Source organism: Lipophrys pholis (genome assembly GCF_963383615.2).
Source record: "Lipophrys pholis genome assembly, chromosome: 14".
Classification (NCBI taxonomy): Eukaryota; Metazoa; Chordata; class Actinopteri; order Blenniiformes; family Blenniidae; genus Lipophrys; species Lipophrys pholis.
Genome location: NC_137633.1, coordinates 16,258,734 through 16,285,921, shown reverse-complemented (window position 1 = coordinate 16,285,921; position 27,188 = coordinate 16,258,734). Strand labels below are relative to the sequence as shown.

At 42.9% G+C, this 27,188-nt stretch overlaps 3 protein-coding genes across 5 annotated transcripts; 1 reads left to right on the top strand and 2 right to left on the bottom strand.

Moving 5' to 3' along the window:
* Nucleotides 1–579: 579 nt before the first annotated feature.
* Nucleotides 580–8,926, bottom strand: pabpc4 (poly(A) binding protein, cytoplasmic 4 (inducible form)). Its single transcript, XM_080480735.1, has 15 exons — nt 8,279–8,926; nt 5,815–6,008; nt 4,910–5,025; nt 3,795–3,934; nt 3,628–3,722; nt 3,409–3,546; nt 3,236–3,331; nt 2,881–3,150; nt 2,309–2,399; nt 1,908–2,003; nt 1,635–1,765; nt 1,459–1,549; nt 1,230–1,360; nt 1,035–1,154; nt 580–959 (listed from the first exon to the last, which is right to left on the bottom strand). Exons 1-14 carry the CDS (start codon nt 8,469–8,471, stop codon nt 1,053–1,055), a joined length of 1,884 nt encoding a protein of 627 aa, XP_080336861.1. The 5' UTR covers nt 8,472–8,926; the 3' UTR covers nt 580–959; nt 1,035–1,052.
* Nucleotides 7,992–21,964, top strand: tmem54a (transmembrane protein 54a). 3 transcript variants are annotated; one of them, XM_080480740.1, is made up of 8 exons: nt 7,992–8,146; nt 12,014–12,120; nt 16,880–17,017; nt 19,016–19,212; nt 19,361–19,420; nt 19,522–19,719; nt 19,919–20,056; nt 21,154–21,490. In XM_080480740.1, the coding sequence occupies exons 3-8, from the start codon at nt 17,005–17,007 to the stop codon at nt 21,286–21,288; spliced, it is 741 nt and encodes a 246-aa protein (XP_080336866.1). In that variant the 5' UTR covers nt 7,992–8,146; nt 12,014–12,120; nt 16,880–17,004; the 3' UTR covers nt 21,289–21,490. The 3 variants fall into 3 exon arrangements, with proteins under 3 accessions (XP_080336866.1, XP_080336865.1, XP_080336864.1); XM_080480739.1 differs by lacking the exon at nt 12,014–12,120 and having other exon boundaries at nt 8,011–8,146; XM_080480738.1 differs by lacking the exons at nt 7,992–8,146; nt 12,014–12,120 and having other exon boundaries at nt 16,828–17,017; nt 21,154–21,964.
* A 5-nt stretch (nt 21,965–21,969) lies between these two features.
* Nucleotides 21,970–26,600, bottom strand: LOC308120242 (putative histone deacetylase 1-B). The gene is made up of 14 exons (XM_080480736.1): nt 26,459–26,600; nt 25,657–25,769; nt 25,456–25,573; nt 24,528–24,602; nt 24,304–24,442; nt 24,075–24,216; nt 23,906–23,998; nt 23,722–23,830; nt 23,480–23,620; nt 23,160–23,268; nt 22,913–23,043; nt 22,654–22,824; nt 22,495–22,546; nt 21,970–22,408 (listed from the first exon to the last, which is right to left on the bottom strand). The coding sequence occupies exons 1-14, from the start codon at nt 26,508–26,510 to the stop codon at nt 22,381–22,383; spliced, it is 1,473 nt and encodes a 490-aa protein (XP_080336862.1). The 5' UTR covers nt 26,511–26,600; the 3' UTR covers nt 21,970–22,380.
* Nucleotides 26,601–27,188: the final 588 nt, after the last annotated feature.

Below are 27,188 nucleotides of genomic sequence, written 5' to 3'. Positions count from 1 at the left end.
CTTTTCTGATAGAGGCTTTTTTCACCCAATCAGAAATCCACTTTTACCCTGTAACTATTGTATTTTGAGTCTGAAGCCTCATCATTACAATTACACCAAATTCAGAAATAAAAATGATTTCGCTAAACAATTAATAGTTTTACCCTCCAGTTATTTCTTTTTAATATTCATTTCCACTCAAAAAGGAAAAGCAAAATGCCCTACTGGGAAATGACATCTGTCTGACCTCCAGGTTTCTCCTGCTGCTGTGCTCCCTCTAAACCTGCTATAATGTTATCACATTTTATGCCTTTTGTTGAAGCTCCTTATCTGCTGGTAGTGCCACATAGTACTTATAGAAACACTCAAACAAACCTGCATTCCTGTTTTCCAAAGATAGCTTTCTCACGTTAAAAAAAAGACAAAAACTTTTTGCATAACTTTGACTCCTTCTAGTGATGATTGTCAGTCAGATTAAATTCCAGCAAATAAATCAAAAACACTTTTCTGCTCAACTCTAACTGATAATCCCAGTTTGCAAAATCTGATTTCTCCAAATCAACACTTCTACGACAGTAAAAGAATGGACATCAAACCAAGGATCTTGATAATCATCCCTTTATTGAGAATACCACACACCCATGACACGCATGATAGGATGGAGGAGTCCATCATTTCAAATCAAACATAAAACTTTCAAGAAAAGATCAACAAGGTTCATATTTCCTTTAGAAAAAAAGTTTCTCTCCTTTGCCACCAAATGAAGGCCCTTAACTCGTGATTTAACTGCATAATTACTTTTGGTTTTCAGTTTTATTACGGAACTAGAAAATTACACAATGTTGTATTTTCAAAATGTTCAAGTATAGTTTTAAATTATTCTTTTTTTTTTTCTTTTTTAATTTCTTTCCGTATCATCTTTTGTTTGCAGTCATTATTGTGTCTCTCTCTCCCTCCATCTTTGCTGGTCTTTAGGTGCCCTGAAACCACAAAAATGTTCATTAGCATCATAAATCAACAGGAATGATTATCTTTACTTTTCTATATCATCATACCGAGGTAATGCTGAGTCTTCAGGATGTGGCGGCGGCAGTGGTGGCCGCCATGCTGCCCACTTTCTGAGTAGCATCCTTCTTTGCCTGGTGGGCCTGCAGCACTGCAACAGCTTCCTCCACCTGTGTGAACAAGCCATGAAGCATGAGTCACAGTCAAGCACAGGGACAACACAGGTTTCTGAGGTGGTGAGCTACCTTTGAACGCAAAGACTCGTGAGACTCCAGCATGTGCAGCAACTCGGAGTTGTCGATCTCCAGCAACATGCCGGTGATCTTTCCTGCCAGGTTGGCATGCATGGCCTGAATCAGTGGGAAAAGACGCTCCCCTGAATTATAAAAAGAAAGAGAGAGAGAGAAAAAAAATAGTCAGCATGTGGAATAAGAGAAGCATTACTGGTCATTCATGGTCAATCGTGAGTCTTACCTAACATCTGTTTCTGCTCCTGAGGTGGCGCAGCTGCCAGCATGGAGGCCGTGAGGGGCTCCTGACCCTGAACGTGCACCGCTGGCTGAGCCTGAAGGGCACAAGTTCAAAAAACCATTGCAATCAGAAGTGCATGTAGATTTTGGTGTTGGATGACGATGGGGATAATTAGATACCTGTTGTAAGGCAATGGGCTGCACCACCTGGGGGTTGGGGTTACGAACACCGGAGGAGTACTTGTAAGGAGGCATGGCCCGGGGGCCGGAGACGTTCATTGAGGGACGAGGACCCATGTTCTGCCCAGAACCTGGCAGCAAAGAAAAGAAAAATGTTGCCGAATTGATGGTGGCTGATTCACAGACTGAATGAAAACATCTCTTTGGTGATCAATCAGAATGGAAAACCTAAAACTACTGAAACGATGTTGTCCAGTGTATTGGTGAACGCACCTCGCGGGCCCTGTGAGTTGCTGTTCGGCGACATGTGCCTCAGGTTGGCTCGAGGTCCTGGCTGACGCAGTGAGCTGGGTATTCCCTGGAAACCACCTGACAGTGAAGACAGCAAAGATAAAAAAAAACAACAGAAACTTTAATGCCAATACATTACATTATATTAAACTATTCCTATGAGAAAATTTGGCCTTACTGCATATGGAAGCACACACCTCTACATTAAACCGATCGAAGATCATTAATAAATTATTGTGCAAATCATCCCCAGTAGGTAAACATATCAAACACATTGCACAGGAAAGAAAGTCCACAAACAACCTGCAAACAAATGTGATTTCTGCATAATTATGAAGGTTTAACTTCACATCCAGATCCTCCATCATGTATCGCACACTCACCTTGACCTCGGCCGCCTTGTTGTTGCCATCGGGGGTTGGGTCGCATTTGAGCCAGCTGATTGGGCGCATAGTATGTAGTCCTATTCTGAGCCTAATGGGAATGTCAGAGAAAGTCAAGTGTAAAATTCACCATTTAAAAAAAAAAAAACCTACTCAAACAGATCATGTGGCAAACTAATTAGTGTTGGTGTCATTTTTTCATAAAACAGTTCAAAAGGAGGTAATTATTTTATATTTTCAACTTAGAACTTTTTGGGGCTTCTTCAAAGCACTGAAAACCTCTATCATGAAAAGATTTCATTTAGTCTTTACGTTTGACAATGTCAGCAGCAGCTTATATCTATTCAGTACAGAAAACATTCAATGTACCTAATAAGAACAGAATTGAAAATACTTCGTAGTTTTGTTTTTTGTCAATAACACCAGAAAGAAACAGTGTTGTAGTGGTCATATCATCTAATGTACTCACATCTGTTTAACTAATAATACCTGCCCGTGTCTTCCTAACAGCTAATAAGGTAATAATCATCTTTATATACACACTGTTTGAGTTTTGGATGTGATTCTCACACCTGAGGCACAGCTGGCATGAAGTATCCACTGGTGGGTTGGAACTGATTAATGATGGCGTTAGCCGGCATGGCTCTCATGCCGGCAATACGCTGCATGTACTGGTTGGTGAGGTGGGCTTTGCGCTCCTCTTTGCGCTGAGCGAGAGCCACATAGAGGGGCTTGGAGCCGACGATGCGTCCGTTCATCTCGGTCACAGCCTTGGTGGCCTCTTCAGGCGAGGAGAAGCAGACGAAGCCGAAGCCTTTGGAGCGACCCTCCTCTAACATCACCTGAAATATGGACACATTGTGTCTCGGGGGCCTGAGACACACACACATTTTGATGATATTTCTGGGGTGTATGTGACGCTCTCACCTTGGCACTTGTGATTGACCCGAACGGAGAGAACTCCTTACGCAGTTTCTCATCATCTATAGTGTCATCGAGGTTCTTGATGTAAAGATTAACTCCCTGAAACAAAAGAAAAACTTTAATTGCAAGTAAACACTTGTTGGATTCATTTGATTTAGGATGTCGTCACTGCAGACCTGATAGCGACTAATCCTCTCTTGCTTAAGCAGTTCGAACTTTCTCTTCAGCTCGGCCTGCCTCTCCATTTTCTTCTGAGCTCTGCCCACAAACACAGTCTTGCCGTTGAGGTCGATGCCGTTCATGTCCTCTACGGCCTTTGGATGACGCCACACTTATCAGAGACCATTTTTGACTGATAAAGACACAGCTGCCACATTTCCATGACTTCAAAGTACCTTGTTGGCGTCCTCGTGTTTCTCATAGCTCACAAATCCAAACCCTCTGGATTTGCCGGTGGGGTCTGTCATCACTTTCACGCTGAGTGTCTTACCTGCAAACAAGGCGAACAAGTGGATGAGCGAGCAGAACTTTTGGAATCTGAATAAATTCACACTCAATTTACCATATTTATCAAAAAGTTCCTTCAGCTTGTCGTCATCCATATCGTCCCCAAAGTTCTTGATGTAGACGTTGGTGAACTCCTTGGCTTTGGCGCCGAGTTCGGCCTCTCGTTCTTTGCGAGATTTGAAGCGACCCACAAACCTGAAGATGGGAGAGTATAGAAACAAACTCTTGTAAAATAGTCCCGATAAAGCTCGGAAACCAAACCAGACTCCCAATTCTTTTGAGTTCCTTCTCCCGGTCTAAGAAGACTGTGGTTATCCGCGGTTCCAGGTAACGAATGTTCGTCAGAAACTCGAACCCAGCAAGCACATAGCACAAGGACAACATCCACAAGACAAATTCACAACTACATTTCAACATGTGACCCGTCGTTCCTAGTGTAAACAATGAAAAAAGAAAGAGAGAAAAAAAAAAAATACATCCAACTGCAGTTAATATCACCAGAGGCAGGCAGATATGCTGGCATGCTTGACAAGACCGTCACAACCTCTTGGTCCAAAACGTGATGAGGAGGTGGATGGGGGGGGGGGGGGGGGGGGTGGAGGAACAGAGTCTCACAGTACAAAGGAAAGCTGAGGAGGACCAAATGATCTTATATACCTTGCTACGATGACCTTTCCCCTTCCGCCATCCAGTATTGCATTCCTGCATTCGATCCATCACTAAAACACACAAGCGTGGTCATACACACACACACACACACACACACAAACACTCTAAGATGGGTGACCGTAAGTGTGCTAATGAGGCAACAGAAAAGGCGTCTGGGAGTAAAGAAGAGTAAGAGGTTTTAGTTTGTGTTATCTCTCAGTTCAGAGGTTGTCTTCAGGCTGGCGGTAGTGAGAGAGGAGCACATTAGTCATATTATTCACATTCAAACTCACCAACTGGAATAAAAGACATAACAGGTCAGTTCACTCAACACAAAAGCAAAACACACAGGTTCTGGGGTTTTTTTTGTTTTTTTTTTTACATCAGACACAAAAGAAATCCCCACCATTGGATGTCATGACATCAACACGGTATGAATCTCCTGCCACAGTTCAGAGCAAACCTCCACTATCGGAAACTAACACCCCGTTTTTCCAAACATCAGCACGATCAGACACTCACACCTTGCGGTCATTTAGCAGCATGCCGTTCATCTTCTCAATGGCGCGGTCGGCTGCGTCCTGGGTCTCGAAATGAACAAAGGCGTATCCCTTGGAGCCATTTTCATCACACACCACCTGCAAGAGAGGACAACTCTTTTTGTATAGGGACAAATATGTACCTTCAACCAATGTCACACATTATATCATGTCTAACAATGTAATAACAATGAGAAACAAAAAAATTTGTCGAAATGAATCATGTTTGCATGACTGATTTTGATTTGAAATTATCCAAATCAGGATCCAGTTTGAGTTCTACAGGTTAAGAATTACACATTTATTCTGACAGAGAAGGCTGTTCATCCAAATGAGGATTCACACAAGAAAGCCTTACACAGAGGTAAGGCTGCCTACGAAGTCCGATAGTTAGGTACAGTGTTGAGTCGCTGTAGCTTATAGCAAGAATAAATGCTTCAAATGACCTAAAAACAATCATGTAGCAGGTCATTGAACTTAACATAAGTTCTCTTTGTTGCAATTTGTCAGCAGTTCAGCAGTTTTATTGTGAATGTTAAATTAGTTATGTTATATAAGGAATTTAAGAAAGTTCTCCAAACACCAGCCAAATCAGAAAATGTATAATGCTGTATGTATGGTGGCCTAGATGTTAGGCTTGTGGGAAATAAAGAACTTGCTTATCACATGATCTTGCTGTGGAGAAAATCAGAGGGTAGAAGCCCAAACACAAAACATGTTATACAAAGACTTATTGCAAATAAATAAAAATTCCCAAGTTATCAACAGTAAAGCAAACAATGCAAAGCTCTTCTAATACAAGAAATAGGACTAAATTATGATTTCTGCTTAATGATGTAGAGGTATTTGTTATGACTAGACATCTTTCAGCTTGACACGACTTTGTACCTTGCAGGAGAGGATGTTGCCGAAGGCAGAGAAGGTATCGTACAGAGCTTTGTTGTCGATGGACTTGTCAAGGTTCTTGATAAACACGTTGCCTACGCCCGACTTCCTGAGGGAGGGGTCTCTCTGCGACCACATGATCCTGATTGGCTTCCCTTTGACCACGTCAAAGTTCATGGTGTCCAGGGCTCTTTCGGCTGGTGGGCAAGGAGAGATATGGAGGTGAAGGGAAAGGTCACAGGTGGCTCAAAACATACCTCTGTCTGTGTGTGTGTGTGTGTGTGTGTGTGTGTGTGTGTGTGTGTGTGTGTGTGTGTGTGTGTGTGTGTGTGTGTGTAATGCACTGAACGCTGTATGAAAACACGAAAAAAGCCACATTTGAGGGGCACAATGGCGAATCCCTGCTGCCAGCCTACTAACGAGACACGTGTAGCGTGGTCAAGATACTGCAGTCGACCATGTGGCCAGGCTGGTGAGCTGTCTAGCAGCAGCTGGGACGAGTGTGGGGGGGCAGCTGCAGTGGCCGAGCAAGCAGCACATGTCTCCCTCCCTCCTCTCTGTGGCCACATACACACAGTACTGTTAGCAGTGCAGCAGGCCCTCGTGTGAATATCACCACAATACAGACCTAAAGGGTGGAGGTAAAAGGTAATACGAACGCTTTAAAGTTCACTATGACATGATTAATTATCTCAAATCTAAATTTTCTCCGTTCGCCCCTATGATATGGATTTATAACATGTTCCTCTTTATCTATAGCTTCGACTCTTGCATCAATGTGGGCACATGTGCCAAAGAGCCTTTTGTTCAGTCACACCACAGTGAAAAACCCACACACACACACACACACGCACACACAGACAGAGGCCAGGCTTTCCAGCTAAAAGTGTCTGGTAAACAAAACGGAGCTGCCTTGCGTCTGCTGGCATCAGCAGTTTGGATCACAATTGTACTTCACAACCTGTGTGCTGAGGGAAGGTGTGCGATCGCTGTCAGACATGTGCACTTCTGGAAGGTTCGGAGAGGGAATCATTGTTTAAATAAAAAAAGGTCAATGCAGTCTCTAAAACGCAGTTTGTCTTTAATACAGTCTTAAATAATATGAAACAGTGAATTGTTGAGTATTATATCCTGCCAAAAGTCAGGAATTGCTTGTTATTGTTATTTAAGTATTACAGAGCAGGCAAGTTTTGAGCAGCTCAGAGAGAAGGTCTATATTTAGAGAGGGGTCCTGAGAGGTATGTGCTGGCATGGAGTGCGAGTAGAGCATTCTCTACCATTGATGGGGAAGAGACACATTCAACAAGAATGCTCAGATGAGCAACATTGGGTCACGTGAACGCTCAAACTTGTGACAGATGTGAAGTAATCCTGGATATTTTTTAACTAATATATAGACAGTTTAGCCTGACAGCTCCTGAGCACGCCGCTTACAATCCTCCACTTGTATATGAATTATTTCTATTTGCATTGTTCAGATGTCAAGGGCCACACACATGTTAGGACATCATTTAAATCCCCCCCCCCCCCCCCCCCCCCCCCACACACACACACACATACACACACATACACACACACACACAAACAAACGCGCACACACACACACACACACACACACAAACAGAACCAAATGCTGTCTTCTCACATGGAGCTATTCTCACAGAAACGAGTCGAACTTCCTGGAATAAAAGGAAACTGTAACCTATCATTACGCCACTCTTTGGTAATCACATAGTGAAGATGTGACAGGTGTTTTTTGTTGATTTGTGGTGGTAGGGGGGCTCACACAATGTAAACAGTGTCATCTGCCCTCCACCCCCTCAACCACAACACCTGCTACCTTTGCTCAACATTTTGAAAGCAGGACTGTGAATGGAAGTGTCTCTGGAACAAGGACTCTTTACAATGTTCATACACTTGTAGTTAGATTAATATCATAACAGGTAAGCCAATAAACAAAAATGTGAATTAATTAATTGCAGCTATGAAGCTAGACTTACATTTAAATAAGCCTTTAAACATATGAATACTTTTGGAGAACACATGGAACTTCTTGTCAGCAGTGATTCAGCTGTGCTTGTCCTTTTACTTGCTTTCAGTGGATATAGCAGAAAGGGGGGGGGGGTGTGGGGGGGATTCACTCATTGGCCCTTTAAATAGGAGCAGAAATGGGTCATTATAGGTTTGATAAGATGCGAAAGCATTGTATTCCTAAATCCACAGCCACAATATAGAAACAGAACGATAGGAAGCCTTCATGCTGAGTGCTTTAACTGATATACCACAAGAAGTGGGGCAGGTTTATTTAGGTCAAACGGCTGTGTCCTCTGCAAAGGTAAATGCGTTCATTTTTATTTGGATTATTATTTTTATTATGATTATGCAGACAGTTTAAAGGTCCAACGCCGAGCACATGTGGTGACATTGTCAATATCTGCAGGATGCACACTGCGTGCGCGTTTCTTACCGTCGGCCGGCTGCGAGAAGTTCACGTAAGCGTATCCGAGCGAGCGGCGGGTGATCATGTCTCGGCAGACCCGAATGGAGAGCACCGGTCCGGCGGGGCTGAATTTCTCATACAGCATCGCCTCCGTGATGTCCGGGTGCAGGTCGCCAACGTAGAGAGAAGCCATCGGATAACTCCCGGTCGCAGTGTTCATATCTCGGAATTCACCCAGTGAAAAAAAGCGGATCTCCCCTCAGAGAAAAGAGAAATTTAAAGCACCCCCAAAAAAAAGAATCTGTGCGTAATCCGGGTGAGACGCGCTTCAGTCAGAAGAAGACAGCCGGCTCCGACACCCAGCTGAGAGAGAAAAATATCCCCCCAAAAACTAAAGATCGATGTCTTCTGATGTAATCCTTCTTTAAATTAAAATAAGACACCAACTTCGGGATGAGCCCGAGGCCTCCTGTTTGTGGATTTTTTTTTTTTAAAGAAATTAATTTTTTGCTATTTTTTTTTTAAACGTATGTTGTTATTTTTTCTTTTTAAGTATTACTGTACTTGTTTTTATGAAGATTTTGTATATTTTAGATTTTTTTTTGAATTTTTATTTTAAGTTTTTCTAGAACAGTGAGTTAGACACTCACGGTTGTTTTGTGACCGGGGAAAGAGACTGCTGAGGGGAAAGCATGGACACTTTATACAGAGGAAATAGTAGCCAGGGTCAAACTTGGGAGAGAGAGAAAAAAAAAAAAGAAAAAAGAACCACAACACTGAGCATGCGGCGTAAAAGAGAGAGAGCACACTGCTCTCCCAACTACTGAGCCCTGCTCCCCACAGCGACATCTGGGTGGGAATGCTCCACACTCCCACTGAAGTCAATGGAGAGAGTAGGGGGCTGTAAAATGTCAGATTAAAACGTCAAAATTCACAATCACAATAAAATGAAGTTGAATGAATAGATCTATCTTTCTTCTTCCTTCTGCAGTTTTTTCTGAATATTAATGTCAAAATGTCTTGCATAGAGGGCACATATAGATATATCCTGCATTAAAAGTTTTATTTTACTTTTGCATTACATAAACAGGAAGCATATAGTATTTTTTTCAATAACTGTTGGGAAATGCACTGCACGGTGAAGCAGTGATTTGCCCTCTCGCCTCACAAAGAGGAGATCTTGGTTCAAATACTGTGCAGGCCTTCCTGTGTGGAGTTTGCATGCTCTCCCAGTGTGTGCATCGGTTTCCTCTGAATACTCCAGCTTCCTCCCACAATCCAAACACATACATGTGAGGTTAATTGATGACCTTGAATTGCCCCTATAGGTGTGTCTGTGTGGATGCCTGACCCGTCCAGGGTGTATCCTAACCCTCGCCCACAGTAAACTGGGATTGAGTCCAGCAACCGGCGAGCCTGCACAGGATTAAGCAGTGTAGAAGATGGATTGATGGATTTTCAGAGACAAGGTGGATTTAAATAAGTCTGTATTTCCTTTCTTTCTAATACGATTGCATGTTTTATGTATATGCTGGAACCTTTTTGGTATCGGCGTGCCAAAAAGAGATTAATGGTGTGTGTTTCACTGTCCATGCAGAGCAATCAGTTTCATTGAAAGCCCTCTTAGTGGCAATATGAGCAGAGGTCTTTGTGTGATTCTAAGATGCTGTATTTCTCCACATTGTACCCAATTTATTTTATGTACCTTGTTTAAAATGTGACAAAAGAAAGTCCAATTTGAGTTTGTGCATTATAACTGTAAAGTTACAACAAAACCTTTAAGGAATTTTATGTCATAGCATGTATGTATTCAGCAATCCAGATTTTGATTTGAATGAGGTTATGCCACTATGTATAATGCTATACCATTTTTATTCATAAAGCACTTTCACAGAACCATGGCTGTAACAAAGTGCTGTACATGAGTACGACTTAAAACAAGACAGTAAAAAACAAAAAAACAACTAAACACAGATAGGACTGCAGAGTTGTAGCCTTATGTTTGAAAAAAGTTTAGTCAACTGTGAATTTGTGATGACTCAATTTGAAAAGGCAAAATAATTTCCTTTAGTCCACTCAACATACAGTACATCTGCACTCAATTCACTCGCAGTTGAAATTATGATCGATAACTTCAATTTGTTGGAAATGGAAGACAATCACACAAGAGCATAAACAAAGTAAAAACCCTTAATTTCATGTTTTGATAAAATCAATGTAAAGATGTTGACCAAAAAAAAGTACCGGTAAGACCATAATAGTGTTTCAGAGATATTTCCCAGTCTATGTTTGAAAAAATATCTTTATTTACACGGACCCGCATGTACACCTGGTTCAGAGCTGCTATGAGCAGCCAAAGTTGTAGGGAGCAGTGTAACGAGAAGCATGAAGCCGTAATATTCATTCAGAATCCGGGAAAAAAAAAAAACATGACGTCACGAATTGTGACTTAAACATTCGCCTACCCGCCTTTAGATGCAACGGGAGAAACTAAATCTATCCAAATCTCCACTGTGGCTGGAGATTTGAGGAATTATGGTTTGTGGTGAATCGTAGCTTCGTTTATGTGTAAATATCAGTGTTTGCATGTGTAACGTGGCCTGAGATGAGAAATACAGGGTTTCCAGTTCCAGAACACCTGATCTGAATCAGTCCAGTCAACTCTCAGTATGTGAACCTGGACTTTCTCAAAGAGTATTCAAACCACGATAATAGTCTTAAATGTTCTGAAAGGTATCGTTGATATTTTTTCCAATTGTAAATCGAGATCTCGCCTGACAGAGTGTTACAAACGGGATCTTATGAGACAATGCCTCTGGAATCTTCTGGAGTTGCCCCGACCACGAAGATGTCAACAAACTGGTGTGTTCTGCAATTAAGCAGCCTCATGACAGGAACACAGACATGTCAATAGGCTTGTCGATATTAGAAATTTTGAGGAAAAAAAGATAAACACTCTTTGCTATGTAAAGTCTATTCAATAATTCAACTATCAAAATTCATTTAAAAAAATTAATAAAAGTATATTTGCTCAAATTAAAATCAATTCAATTGGTTCATTAACTCAACCAATATAACAAACAGGGACTTGTAAAAAGGCTCAATGGACTGTGTCGTATCCTCAGTCACTGAAGAGTTGGAGGCGGTGGGTGGAGGAGGTCGTCTGTCTGCGGCCCCAGTGCGTCCCGAGCACATGGCAGTGCCAGGGCATCCACAGTGCAGCTTTACGCACGGCTGTCATCAATGAATAATCAGTTCTAGCCACCGCTCTGTATCGTTTGAAGATGAAAGTCTGACATATGAACATTGTGATGCTGATTCAGCAGTAATGGCTCACTAAAGAAACATCTAGAACAATGCAGCTTGGCTGTTTATGATTCCTTGAATCAATAAGTCTGATAAGTGAAGACCTTAAATGTATGAGACGAATCTGGCATCAATTCTCCACTTCACCATCTGCGCCACCAGTTTCCACCATCTCCAAAATGTGCGTGCGCGAGGTTCAAAGCTGTCGTACTGGTACGCACATTCTCCCACAAAGTTTGTTTTTAGATGACAAACTTTGTGTGGGAAGTGGCGCACGAATCTTTCAGGACCCATTTTGTGTGTAAGCAACCTTTATAAATGAGGCCCCAGGTAAGACACTTTTCAGTGTTCTGGGTGTTTTATGCACTTGGGAACACTTTAGCTTTCCAGTGCAACATAACATTGGCACACGAGTGGTGGACCGGACAAACGCTGTCTCTCTGTGATGTTTTACAGAGGTGTGGCAGTATGATGCTGGAGAAATGCCACACATGCCAACACACACAAGATGGCATCACCCTGATGTCTATCACGTTGTATTGAGCTGTGGCCTTCACACTGAGGTAGGTACCAAACCGTGACTTGTGGACCATTACCAGATTGTTTTTAATGGCACAACTAGAATGGAGGAAAACATTTCTAAAACCACAAGAAATGTGAAAAACCCACTAGGATTTCTAAAAGAAAAGGTTGGGTTTTTTTTATGTCAGAATTGTCTAAAAACCTCTAAAGTAGGGTACAAAAACAGCTGAAAATATATTTATCTAAAATAATTCTAAAACCGTTCAGGGTTAACATGCTCCAAGTTTTCACAAAAACCACTTTATGGAATACCCCCCAGAGCTGATCCCAGCTGAACATGCAAAAGGAAGGCTACACCCCCTGAACACTGGAGGACAGAGTGGCACACAAACACATTCACAGGTAACTTTGGCTCAGTATTTAACCTCAAGTGAATCGTTTTGATTGTGACCAGAGTGCCTGTTAAACTGGCACATGTACAGGGAGAACATGCAAACACTATAGAAATGGTTGACAGACCTCAAACCCATGGCAATGAAAACTATCACTAGGCATTAGGGAAAATTTTAAAGGCATTGCTGAACCTTTTATCCTTTTTGTTCCCATTAGATAAATTCATGTTTAGAGAAGCAAATGTATTGATTTCAGTGCTCCAATTTTGCAATACTCTCAAGGTGGACACATCCTTACGACGTCAAGGTCCGCTGCATGTCGACACCCAGGTAACCCCCCCCCCCCCCCATCTTTAATTCTTTTAAATCATTTGATTCCTTTGAGCACATCTTTGCTGTGTGAAGTAATTGAGGTGCAACAACAACCTCAAATTGCTTGAATAGGGACTTTAGCACAAGGGATCAGTTCCATCCAAGATAACTTTAAATTGTTGAGGATTTAAAGAACATCTTTCCATTTTTCACCCAACCTGGAAATGGAGGGTCTGAATTTTTTTGGCAAGACTAGAAGTTAAATCATACCACAAGCTGCATCCTCATACACATTTTGAGAGTCAGACCATAAAACTGGGTAATTGCTCAATGTTTATTCAGGTAGAGAACCATTAATAAGAGGTTGCAGTTATTCCGATTTGTCCATCGTCCTGCAAAAAGAGAATAGTCAGTTTTCATGCATGCAGTAGTTTGACAGTCAATTGAAATGTGTTTTACATTTACCTGAACAACGACAGGAAAGTTGACCGGAGCGCCTTCAGGCCAGGCTCCCGTCTTTTCACATTCCTCCCAGAGCGGCGGCCTTTACCCGCTCGTTGCCTTGCCACTTCTTCCTCATAGCTTAGTTTCTTCAAACCATCCACTCCTTTGGAAAACTCAATCTTGGCACGAACTATTGGTTCCACGCCGTGGTCGTCTACCTGCATTTGACCCAGCTTATCGGTTTTCTTAAAATCCCGGTCGTCATTTGCGTCAACATCTGGAAAGCGCTTTTTCCTTTGGGAATTCTTTGATACTACATCATCCGAGTTTTGGGAAGTTAGATCCTCAACCAACAGAACATTAAGACCAACTTCTGTTGGCAAAAAGTTGTCATCCTGTACCATTTCTGTGTTTACCTTCACAGGCTCTATCGTCCCTTCTCTGCTGAATTCCTCTGCAATGATGGCAATGTCTGGTTGTGGAAAAATGGGCCATCCATTCACCATTGTGAATGAATTTGCATTCCACTTGTGAGCACTTCCTTCCAGCTCATTGGTCAGTAGAGTCGGATGTGGCTCCTCGGCTGGAGCCTCATTCAGTACAACGCCTCTTCGCTGCAAGTCAAGAGTTGCAACGTCTTGAGGGGGAGAGTCGTCACAGTCTTTACCATCCTGCCCAGGAAACCAGAGTGTCCGCCTGCTACCTTGGTCCAGACTCACGACTACTACGCCCTCACCGGGCGAAGAGGGCTTGCATCTTGATACAGAAGCACCAGAAAGAATGACATCGTCAGCAGGATTAGGAATTTCAGTCTCAGTGTGGTTGGGAATAGTGTCAGGGATCGTTTCTTGTGGTTCATGGGTAGGATGTGTAGCACTTTGATGGTTGTCTTTGTCTACAATGACCAAGGGGCCCGTGCTGACGATGGCCTTGCTACCTGAAATGACAGGCTTGCACTGAGCGATTGTTAAAATCCAGTAAAGTTGCATTTGGATACTAAAAAGCCAAATATTTACCAGGAATGATCTTGACTGAGAGGCCTTTACACTTTGAACTGCAACAGTCACACACCTTTACTTCACCATTTAGTTCTTCCCACCTGAAAAAACACCATCATCAACATCAAGACAATAAGACCCCTATGCATTATTTATTTATGCAAATACCTTGATCGGATCACATTATAGTTGCATGATTTAGAGCCATATGTGACACCAAGATTTGAGACAAGCACACTGCAGTGGATGTAAAGCTGCAGGAGAAGAAAAAAGTTGGCAAAGTTTGTTCAAGCCACAATGGAAATTTTGAAGAAAATCCCAAATACTCACCTCAGATATAAGATGTGACGTATTCAGAACAAAATTAACCATATTTGTTCTGTCTGAAGCCGTGAAATGCACAATAGGATGGGGAGACCCTACTGGAGTTGCACACCTAGCAGAAAGCAGCAATGTTTCAATTGTAGAAGTAGTGAGGCAATTAAGATGAAGGCCCACTTGCCTGCTTACCCTTTGTTTAATATGACTGCATGCCTGGGTCTTGTTTGAGGCTCAGGGGATGCAGAGACAAAGCAGGACTGGACATAAAGCTGTTGATCTGGTCCAATGCTGGCAGAAACCTGCAGGTTGACCACTTGGCCTCTTTCATAAAGATTCGACTCTGCAGAATGGCTCCAGGATACTGCAGGAGAAGTGAAAGCTTGGATGACCCACGGATATGGTCAAACAGTAGCATTTGAAAGGACGAGTTACTCACCAGTCATTGGTCTAATGCTGAAAACTGTACTCCTTTCAGGTGGAGTCCAGGCGGTGTTTGGATAGTTTGACCTGAACACACCAAAATTAGATCCCATAATTTTTGATTAGCTGAAGCAGGACTTTTCAAAAGTAATGAATGTACCTCAGTGGCATGCAGGAGATGTGAAGAGCAGGGGGAGTCTGCCACCAGCTTGCAGAAGTTTTTTTGAAATTCAAGTGGAGGGAGTTTGAGACGATGTTCCAGCCGTCCTGCAGCTGTAATGTAGTTTTTAAAATCTGAGAAAGCCTCCAAAAACACATGAAATAAAAGAAACCAGTTACCAATTCGCTCTACGTACCACATGTGTAGTTCCACACTGATCTAGACTATAAGAGAACACAAACTTATCTGGTAGCTCTCCATTACTATAGCAGCCATCACCCAACTGCATTTCCTCTCTAGTCAGCCTATGGCCAAATGTCGTCTTATCAACCACCACAGTGAGCCTAGAGTCGTCGCAAAACACCTCAACCCTGGGAACATCCATGATGGGGGGTAAACCTGCAAACATAATCTCTGGGGTCCTCAAGGAACCAAAAATGGAATCATACGGCATAAAATCTGCACTTCCTTCAAACTGAACTGGCATGAAATTCTCAAACAAACGTGACAAATCTGGAGGAAACACAATGTCCTGATATCTTCTCGCATATTGAGCTGCAATAAAGTCTCCCACAAAAAGCCAAAGAACTACGCCTCTCCATAACGTCCCCATCACAAGCTTCAAACTGGTCCAACTCTGGTGGCTGTGCAGCGACAGGCGTTCCATTAATAAGGCGCTGCAGACAAAGCAACAGGTGGCGAAAATCAAACTGATGAGGCGGACAGGAAGTTACCCTGCAGTCACATCCAATCCTGAAACATTTTCCTTTGTAACACCAGTCATTTTGTCTGGTTTTTTTTTTTTTTTAGCAGGATGCAAAGTAGGCCAAAGGCCATAATTAAGGAATCTGCTTAATTTAAGCCTATACAAATATTTTAAAAATGTATTGTCATACATACAGGAAATGTACAGCATTTTTTTTTCTGTATTTAACCTCTCCCTCCATTGGAAGCTATTTTCTGACCACCAGTCCATACAGGCATACAATAAATCATCAAAATAACAATAATTTGTGTTCAGTAAAATGTCATGTTGTCTTCAGATATGGAAAGTAATACAAATGGGTACAATGACTGTTACATTATACGCATTTAAATTATACTTAATTACTCATAAAAGTAGGTTTCTATTGTTAAAAATACTCAAAAGTAGTTGTCAACAAGGCATTCCATTCATTTCTCCTTTATAAAACATCCACATTCAAAGCACATTACAGGTCAACAGTAAAGTATAGCAAAGAAATATATATATTTTTGTCCACAAACATTAATATAAAGCAGGATTTTTCTCTTTTTGTGTAGCCGTACTCACGCATAGGGAATTATCTTAAGATAATACAAATATAAACAATATACTGCTAACATGTTTGGAAAATGATACAAAAAGTACTTATGTAGTGTTTGAAATAATATACATTTCTTGAGTATGGGTTGTCAAAAGTTTGGATACATTTTGTCTTGACGGGCCAACATTTTCAACACTGCAAATGTATTCGTGCACTTTTATTTCTGTTCATGTCACAGTCTGTTTGAAAATTTCGAAGTTGTTACCACAACTCTGATGATTTAGTAATAAGTTACAGACATTTTTTAGGCGTTAAGAACTCTGATTTTGAAATCAAACCTGCGTGTTTTGCGGTCGAGAACTTGTACCACATGACTTCCTGCACCAGAGCCACGGGGGGCGGGGCTTGGGTGCTTGAGGGGGCGGGGCCTATCGCAGGTGAGTGACAGGCAGCCTGTCTCTCCTCAGGTGAGCCGCGGCGGAGCAGCTCGACGACGCGCTGAAAGACGAGAAAACAAAAAGCCCTCAAAAATGACTTCAACGTTACTTTCCTCATAAGATGCGCTGAGGGGAGGGGGGATACACAATCCACCATGCTGAATTCAGGTAAGTTCAAACTTTTTGCGGAAGTGGCAGAATGCAAGTTGTGGGCTGAAGTTAGGCGTGGTCTGTGTGCTTGTAAACCCGAAAAAAACCCCCACAAAAATAACCCCACTGATAACCTAGTTTTTGGTTCATAGCATTCAGTATACATAGTTTTGTGTGTGTGTGTGTGTGTGTATTTTCACTCTTCACATCAGTGTAAACTTATCCAATTAACTCCATACTTTCTCTGGAGTTGTAATCCTGTTTTCCGAGTAGGGAAATGAAACAAGAGGGAATGTTTACTATTCATGCCATGGTTTTTAACTATTATGAACTGCCTGTAGCAAATCACAGTAAACACGCGAGACATGGCCAAGCAGAATAAATCACATAAGAGTACATTATCAATAATGGTGTAATGTGTAATATGTCAGTAATACCAGTTTTATGTGGAGGTAGTGAGTCACTGTGGCGTCCAGCCTGGCTCTTTGCAGCTTTCAGCACTTATTGAAACAGTACAAAATGTAAAATCACAATCCTGAAGCACTTTACTCATTTTAAAAGTAAGACAGTGTTGAAAGTTAGACATCTTCCCAGTGCAGTAGAAATATGAGCTCATTTTGAAATTGATTGAAGCATCACGTTACTTAAAATGACTAAAAGTAAGAGGTATTCATCTGGTTATCCCTAAAAAAAAAATAGATGTAATACACAATTGTAGAAGGATCTGTTTTCAAAACTGCCACGTTAGGATAACGCGTAAAGGGAAAATATGAAATATCAATATCCAGTGATGAACTGAGGACAGACAGGACGTGACACCATGTTGTGGTGCCATGCTGGTTTTCTCTGGCTTCTTAGAGTACTTTCTGTTTTGACTCGATATTGACAAAGGGTAATATTAATGTCTTTTACAATTTCTTTACTAGTTTAGTGTTTCCTTTATTATCCTCTATTGTAAAATATCAAACGTCCACTACATTTAAGCTTTATCGTGTGATAAGCATTAACTTTTCATGACATTTCGTGGCCCTGACTCTTCACTTTGTTCATTTCCTCTGCTTATTGTTCTTTGATCCTTTATTTTTTATTTTTTTTATTGAATTTTGTTGTTATTACTGAAATGCTAATTGATTGGGAGGATTTCATATAAGACCTTCGGGCTCTTTTACGAGCCTGAGCCTGACTGTGCATGAGACTGCACAGTCAGGTTTTAATATTTCTTGTAATTCTGTATTATATCTATATTTTGTGCAAATAAAAGGACAAAAAAAAATGACATGCATTTATATAAATACTTTGTTTCACTGCTGTCTTATACTTTCTTACATTACACTAAAAGTGTGTATGACAACATGAAACTAACAATATTATGACCACAAACACACTGAACATACTCCAGTTATTCTACTGCAGGGGCAGGAATGAATGAGACAGACCGGCAGCGGGTATTGACTTGCCCCCTCAGGGCAGGTGGGAAACATTTGTGAACGTTAGACCACCGCACCCTAAAGCTTTGTCCTGTTGGTTCAAGATTGGCTCTTTTCCTGTTGCACCTTTCCAAAGCAGAAGGAATTAAGAAGACCCTGCAGCACAGATCAAACCCGTCACCAGGAAGTTGCTGCGGCCATTTTCTGCATGCAGTGTGTGAGAGCTTCAGCCGCCTCGGCGGGGGCTCCGAGATAATTGTGGTGACTGCTTTTGCAGCGCGCCAAAACCGCAGCCTCGCTTCCGTTTTTTTTTTTTTTTTTCTTCTCCTGTGGAAACCACAGTGCTGCAGTGAGCTCCCACGGCGTGCCGAAGTCTCAGCTTTATGTACATTTCAGATCACATCTAACAAGCCCGCGTGCCTGCTGATCCCCATTAGTCCCTGCTGTGAACACATAATGGTGTACACACAGCTGGTGTTTACATCGGCTGATTGGGGATCGCGCAGTGTCAACAGCAGCCTGACAGCAAAAAAAAATCTACTGAAGACCGACTCTTACTGTGAAAATACCACATTTCTGTCCACTGCAGGAGTGTGTTGCGCCAGCCTCAAGGACAGCAAGACCTTGATGAAGATGGGGCTGGGGCTGGTGCTGGTGGGACACGTCAACTTTCTTCTTGGCGCACTGGTGCACGGAGCAGTGCTCCGACACATCAACGTGCACGCTCAAGCTCGGACTATGGTGTACGCCATCGCTAATGTCATTGCCATCGTGGCGGGCCTGTTGGTAAGCGATGCAGCGTACATAAAGAGTGCCATGTATGATTGGATTGTAGGGTAGAGAAATAGCTTGCTATGTTAATAAAACACTTGTTACTGGAAGTTCTGTGATAACGGTAAATCCTTTAAAACCACAATGTCTTGTCTCCTTTCAGGGAATCATCAGTGGCATAACCACCATTGTTCTGTCTAAAAACAAGAAAAGCAAGATCCTGGTAATTACTCTTGTCTGTCCTCTGCTCCATTCAGCACTGACCTATCTTTACATCGTGTGAGTATTTTATATTTCCAATGTGTTTCTCTCACGTCTTTGCAGAAGTGGACTCTGCTCGTCTTCAGCCTCTTTGCGGGTCTCTTGGCTCTCGCCTCCACTGTGGGCTTGGCTGTATCTGTCGTGAAGGCCATTCTTCATAAAGGCCGAAGCCTGCTGACACACTGCAACATCATTCCCGACCCCGTTGTCGGCTCCTCCAGCATCACATACGAATGCCCCTTCGATCCCACCCGAATCTATGTAAGATGAATAGTTGGTGTATTTCCTTTCCGATAAAGCTTTTATTTCCTGCAATATCAAGAGAATCATGATGGAAGAAAAAACAACACTTTGACTCTTTGGGTGACGCTAGTCAGCTGAAGCTTTAGTTGGATTCTACAATTTCGACTCTGTTCAGAGAGATTACTCTTCATTTTCTGGTACCTTCATTGTCCTACAGAGCACTACGATCATTTTGTGGGTGCCACTCATCTTGATGTCTATTGTGGAACTGGTGTTCTCCTTCCGCTGCTTTGCCGCCTGCGCTTCGTTCCTCTACCTCTGTCCCTGCAGGAGGAGGCCCATCAGGGCCAATAGGGTGAGCTAAAGACAGAACATAAATGATTCGGTGATGATCCAATGTTAGAACCTCTGAACGTTTCAGTCTGTTGTTGTCACAGTAGATTGCAGTCAATCATCACATCACTATACGTTTTAACAGTCAGGTCACATTCAACCTTGTTTACTGCTTCATACCAATGATCAATATTAGAATTAAAGGTTAGAATCAATGAATACTTAATGAAACAGTCTCAATATTTAAAATTAGAATAGAATCGTGTTGCAGCTCTGAAGTCTAAAGTAATGATGAGTTCACTGACTACGCACCCGGTCAATTTCCCAAAAATCAACGTCTTATGGGTTTCACACACGACTACAGGACGATTTAAGCATCCAGGTATCAGTTACTCCAATTTACTGTACAGATTTCCATACTAAAGTCCTGGTGGGAGATGTGCTCAGTCATTTGGCTGCTGGGAACTCTTCTTTTAGTCCACTTGTTGAGTTTTACTTACCGATATGTGACATTAACAGTAAACTAATATCCACTGATAGCCGTGACTTTGAATTGAAGACTCACAAAGGGACATGCGAGGTTGTCGACCTGCTGACGAGAGTCAGGACCGAGTGTGGTGAGCGCTTATTTTCTCTGGCTGCCTTCATGGATTAAAGTGGAGATTAAAAAAAAACTATTCACCTATAGTAGTTGCTCCAATTCATCCAAAGCTTTATGTAGTCGTGTGACAACATCCTGGTTTAGTTCTCTGTAAACTCTTCATGCTCGGATACTGAAATAAGGTTTGTGTTGTCGGGCAGGAAAGTGTTGACTGCAGCCCACAGACAAGTTACTCAGGTTTGGAGGAGTTGTGTGCGTTTCTTCTCCTGCTGGGTGATTCAATGAAATAACCTAAGAAAGGCGAGTTGTAACAGGCCTCGGGGGGAAAAAAGGCAGTTGTGTGTGGCGGCTGTTTAGACGTTTATTACTGGATTTTTCTCACCGAGGTTTAACATTTCCAAAACCTGCTTTACCAGCATAATGTAATAAAGTTAAAGACTCAAGAGGCACAATTGACTAGTTGTCACATCATCAAGTGTTTGAGTCGGCGTGAAGTGACACCCCACGCCTCGTTTCAGGTGCGTATCCAGCGGAGGGAAACTCCGACCTCACCTCCACCTCGACACTCGGAGACGGACGTGGAGGCGGAGCCTGTGGAGCAGGACGACCTGCTGGACAGCGGCGCTGCCGCGGAGCACAGTCAGTGGCTCTGAAGAGGTTACATATACGCTGCTTCGCTCAAGCAGGATGAGATGACCGTCTCCCATGAAGTTCTCGTATATCCTGTGTGTTACTCTGTTGTACTTCAAAAACATTTTAAGGGACTTCTTTTTTTTTTTTAGAAGGAACATTACTGCTGTTGGTTTGAAATGATGTTTGTATTCACATGTATCATGACATTTCTTTTACAAACTGGATTGTGTCTGTCGTTTCATTATCTCAGCGCATTACAGCTGCTTTTAAATAATTGAAGCTCTTTTTTTGGGGGTGGGGTAAGGTTTTTACTGATTTTTGCCAAGAGTACAAATATATACAACAAATTATTAAGACATCTGTCTCGCTTCTCCTCGGACCCTCGCGTCCGAAGCTCAGGGAAACACAAACTTAACGGCACACATCAAACATTTTCAATACTGTGAGGCGGGAGCCCCTCACATTTAGCGATGATAAAAGGATACATACTAAATAGTAACCGAAAGAAATATAAGAATGGAAGTTGCTAATTCTGTGCCATGTAGTAGCTACTCGGGGGCGAAATGCGACCCTATCACTGACCCCAGCAGGCAAGACCAGCAACACAAACATCACAGGAACAGGATCTATTGAACCAACATGCTTCAACTACGTATTTAAAGGCACAGGACAAGAGTGGGACAGAAAGACAAGAAACGGTAGCCAAAAATATCTATGATTTAAATAAATTAAATCCTCAGATATATAAAAAGCAGGTGTGTGCTAAGCAGTTTTTACTTTTTTTTTTCCAAACAGTTGTCCACGAGAAAATAGAGCCCAAAAAAAAGAAAAAAGCATAGAAATAAAACGGATACAAAACCATACATGAAAACTCTCATTTTGACTTCAGTCCATAACAGCAAGGTTGAAAAGGCGTCCTAGAAAAACACAGAAAAAAATAAAAGGTTTGGTTCTCCGTCCCGTTTTCAGGGAGGAGAATCCCACTTTTAAAAGGTAATAGTCCTTCACTGATTTCCCCTCTGCAGCAGCCAGAAGAGAGGATCCATCCAAAATAATGTGGCTTTATGCTCCTGACTGATCTGTTGCTCGGGCGTCGCTGGGTGCTGAAAGACTCATGGGGTCTTGGACTCCTCTTTAGGCCTGAAGGACGCAGAGGAAAGACCTGATTAACACCAGCAGCCTCTTGGGCAGCGTGTTCAATGTGTGTGTGTGTGGAGTTTTCTCACTTTGACGTGTCCATTTTCTCCTCCTCCGGCACCTTCTCCTCTTCTTTCACTTCTTTTAACGAGGAAAAAAAATAAAAAATTACATTCATGACAGCCATGATACCATGAAATTAACTTTAAAGTACATATAGAAAATGTGAAAGAAAAATAGGTACATACCTTTTGTTTCCTCCTCACCTTTCTTCTCCTTTTCTTCTCCCTCCTTCTCTCCTTCGGATTTGGCTCGCTTGGCTTTCTTGAAGCTGGCCGCGTTTCTGCGGCCCCCTTCGCCTTCATCCTCCGAGTCGGAGAACTCCTCCTCGCACGCTATCCTCTTGTCGTGAGCGCGGACTGGAAGTGATCAGACGGAGTGGAGTTAAACAACGCGGCAGCTCCCAGACCTGCGTGACAGTGAAGCGGCGGGTCGACGGGTCCTCACTGGAGATGCGCTTGTTGGGATCCTCCTCCTCCTCGTCGCCGCTGTCCTCCTGCACGGCGTCCTCCGGGATGGCCTGCATCTGCACGCCGGGGGCGTGGGGCAGCATGCGCAGGTTCTCAAACAGGCGCTGCCTACAGGGCAGAGGGCAGGATTTGAACCAGCAAACTCTCTTAACGTCTGAAACCCCGAATCAGAACAAGCCACTCGGCTGGTTCAGATGAATCTTAAACTCGTCTGTTGAGCTTACTTGATCTTCTCCAGGTAGTCGTTGGTGTTCTGATTGGTCATGTTGGAGGGGCTGATGTGCAGCTTGAAGTCGGGTCCAAAGTATTCAAAGTAGTCATTGTAGGGGAGCTCTGTGGAGGATTGAAGAGAAATGTTATTCTGCAGGCCTCTTGTCCACCTGCTCAACATTAGAGCAAAGGAAATCTAATGTCTCACTTGTGAAAAGGAGATAAAGACAAAGTAGTTTAATAAGTTCCTTCAACACAATATTTAAACTATCACTAAACTTAGCATTTGTTATGTGGGTCATTCATTCGGTGCTAATCACAAATAAAGACGCACCATTGGGGATGGAGCTATCGAGTGCCACAGCAGTCTCGTATGTCCAGCAGCGCGCCACGTTGCGGATGGTGTAGCCTCCTCCGCCCAGCATGAGCAGCGGCAGGTTGAAGCTCTTCATGTACTCCACACACTTGGCGTGTCCTGAAAGTGTGACAAAGAAAACAAATCCATCAGAAACTTCAGAATCCTGCTGATATTTCTCAGTCGGTTCAAAAAGGCTGACTCCCGAAAGGCCCGGATACCTTTAATGGTGAGGTTGAAGCAGCCGAGTCGGTCTCCTGACAGAGAATCGGCGCCACACTGCAGAACCACGGCACTGGGCTGGTACATCTCCATCACTTTAGCCATGATCTACACCAAACACAACATCCAGTCTCAGAAACAAGCGCTTCTGTACATCGCTTACAAAAGGTTTCATTTACTCACCGGTTTGAATATGGCTTCATATGACTCGTCATCGATCCCATCTCTGAGCGGGTAATTCACAGCGTAGTATTTACCCTTCCCAGCCCCAATGTCCTGGAGAGAGAAGGGAAAGTGTCAGCTCACCATGTTCTCGCATCCCTGTATGAAGCCGGGTTTAGTAAAGACTCACCCTGAGGTCGCCGGTTCCGGGGAAATACTCTCCGTATTTGTGGAAGGACACAGTCATGACACGGTCGGTGGTGTAGAAGGCCTCCTCCACGCCGTCTCCATGATGGATGTCAATATCTATGTACAAAACTCTCTGGTGGTATCTGAAGAAAAGCAAAGGAAGATTACATGTATTGACCGAGATGAATCCCTCAACAACACCGAGCTGCTCGACGGACTTTTCTACTCACTTCAGTAACTCCAGAATAGCCAGCACGATGTCGTTCACGTAGCAGAACCCAGAGGCCTCAGATTTCTTGGCGTGATGCAGACCTCCAGCCCAGTTGATGGCAATGTCCGTCTGCTGCTTGTTCAACTTGACAGCACCGGCTGGAGCCAAACCACAGGAGGAGAATTAAATAAGCCGTGTAGTGATAGTGCAATGATAGGACAATTACCATCTGCAAAAACTTACCGACTGAGCCCCCCGCCGAGAGCTGGCAGAACTCAAACAAACCGTCAAACACGGGACAGTCCTCCCCCACGTTAACTGTGAGGAAAACAAGAGCAGACGCAATCAGAGATATGCTATCACCTCTTTTAAAAGACATGAGACATGCCTGAACTGACAGAACCTGGATCAATATGATTTCTAACAGCATTAAAGCCTAAATTAATTATTATATAAGAGAATTTATCATCCCTCAAACCAGATCCTTTTAAATCTTTATCCATAGTGAGACAGAAAGCACTTTTAATTGCACGTTTTGAAACTGGTATCGAACAACAGTGGCAGTTACATGATGCAAAGGCAATTGTGTGACGTCAACTCATTGAGATTATTATAGAAGATTGAAAATATGTTGAGATCTAGAGTAGTGGTGTAACCCCCGTTTATGAGCCGATCAGGGTGGGTGTAAATGCCTCATCGGATTGATTCCCACCACCAGAGCTTTGGGTTCATGCCTGTTATGTGGCGTCATCACATGCTTAAAGTGCAATGTTTAGAGAAAAATGTCAGTCCCGGTCAACAGAGAACACAACGCCGCTCGTAAACATACTGAAGTACTATTAATGCAATAGTAGCAACATATGTAGCGTTATAGAGCTAAATATAAAGTTAAAGCAACAGTGACTGGTTTAACCAAGTCCACCAGGAGCGTACAAATCCCTCTTCAACACTGGTGGGCTTCCACCACGCAGAATCATGTATGCATACCACAAAGGACCAAAGTCCACAATGCAAAGCATTATGGGATTCATCCACTGGCTGAATTGGATGATATTCCTCGTCACATTAATCTGATTTCTTTTTTCAGTCTTCGTGTACACGGGAGAATCGGATCCCTTGATTAAGATTGACAAAGAGCTTCTGCTTGGGTTACACAGCTGAACCAACTTACATCTCTGCATTTGTTTGCTGTACTCTGACATGTTGTCCGGCCGGATCGAGCGCAGAAATTTGATGTAATCGTCGCTGTGGTACTTGGTCATCTCCTCTCCGCTGGCTTTGTGCGGACGCTGTATGAACAAGCAGAGAAATTAAAACCTTGAAAACACGGCAGAAGCTTTCTGGGAGAGGTGGGAGTTTCATTCCTACATACATATATCTCCATCTTTCTGTAGAGGCCATAGTTGAGCAACAGGTTGTGTGTCATGCGGATCCTGTGGGGCTTCATGGGATGGCCCTGGCCATAGTAGTAATTTCCAACGTCGCCTGGAATGAGAACAAAATGATTGATTTAACATGCAAAAAGTGAAAGAGGGGAAGGCAGAGCTGCACTAAAAAGAAACGATCCTGTGCAGAGGATTTCCATGCACTGGAGAGTCGGTGAAGGAATTCAACAACACCTTTGTGCGCACGTCTGATCTGGACACTGGAATCAATTAATCTTCACCCCCCTCCCCGCCACCCCCATAAAATACTCTAAATACTCCAATGCCGAGGTAAAACTGAGCTTAATGCCCAGCTAAGAGGTTTTACAGTCTGCTATGAACAGGGAAGCCAGGCTGAGGCTCTGTAGCACTTCGCTCCGTGTTAACTAATTGTAATGACAATGAAGTGCTCGTATCACCATTGTTAGCACACTAGCTAGTAACTAATCTAATTAAAGTGCAAACGATAGGACCAAACAAGGCGCAAAACGGGTTTCCGACGGCAGCGTGTGCACTTGATGGAAGTGGGGAGATGATATTCGTGCACATAGAGCGTGTGTGCGAGTGTGTGCGTGTATAAATGTGTGCGTGGAGCGGATGAGTAGAGCCGCTCGAGCTAGCCATGCTAGCTAACGTGCAGGTTAGCGGGAGGCGAAAGACACGGAAAACCTCCGCCGGGGACAAAAAGTGCCCGCTTTCGGTTACCGGAGTGCATCCGCCGCCCGCAGTGCGAGCCCGGCGAGTACTCACCGTCATAGTAGTAGCAAACTTTTTTCTTTGTTCCTTGGGAAGTGAGCGCCATTTTTTAGTCCTTTTTGGCTGGCTTTCAGCGCACACGCCGCAGGAGACAACAGCGACAGGAGGCGGAGAGTTTGTACCACGGCCAGTCAACGAGGGGCGTCATACCAGCGGCCGGCGACAGGGGGCGACAGAGCGGATATCTATCTATCTATCTATCTATCTATCTATCTATCTATCTATCTATCTATCTATCTATCTATCTATCTATCTATCTATCTATCTATCTATCTAAATCTACCAATGTTGCTTACATTTTGCATACTTGTAAATGCAATTGATGCTTTCAAAATATAAATTTCGAATGGTGGGAATGATGTGGACTAGCTGCAACCAGCAGATGGCGGAAGAAGAAGAAGAAGAAGAAGAAGAAGAAGAAGAAGAAGAAGAAGAAGAAGAAGAAGAAGAAGAAGAAGAAGAAGAAGAAGAAGAAGAAGAAGAAGAAGAAGAAGAAGAAGAAGAAGAAGAAGAAGAAGAAGAAGAAGAAGAAGAAGAAGAAGAAGAAGAAGAAGAAGAAGAAGAAGTGTTTCTGTGTTTCATTCGGTATTTCAAAACACCGAATACTACAATAACACCACAGACAGGTGAATGAAGATCTATTGTACTAGGCAGGGCATATTGCTGTATCAGTGGAAGGTAGACAGTGAATAATCTTTCAAACATATAATCCAGTTTATACAGC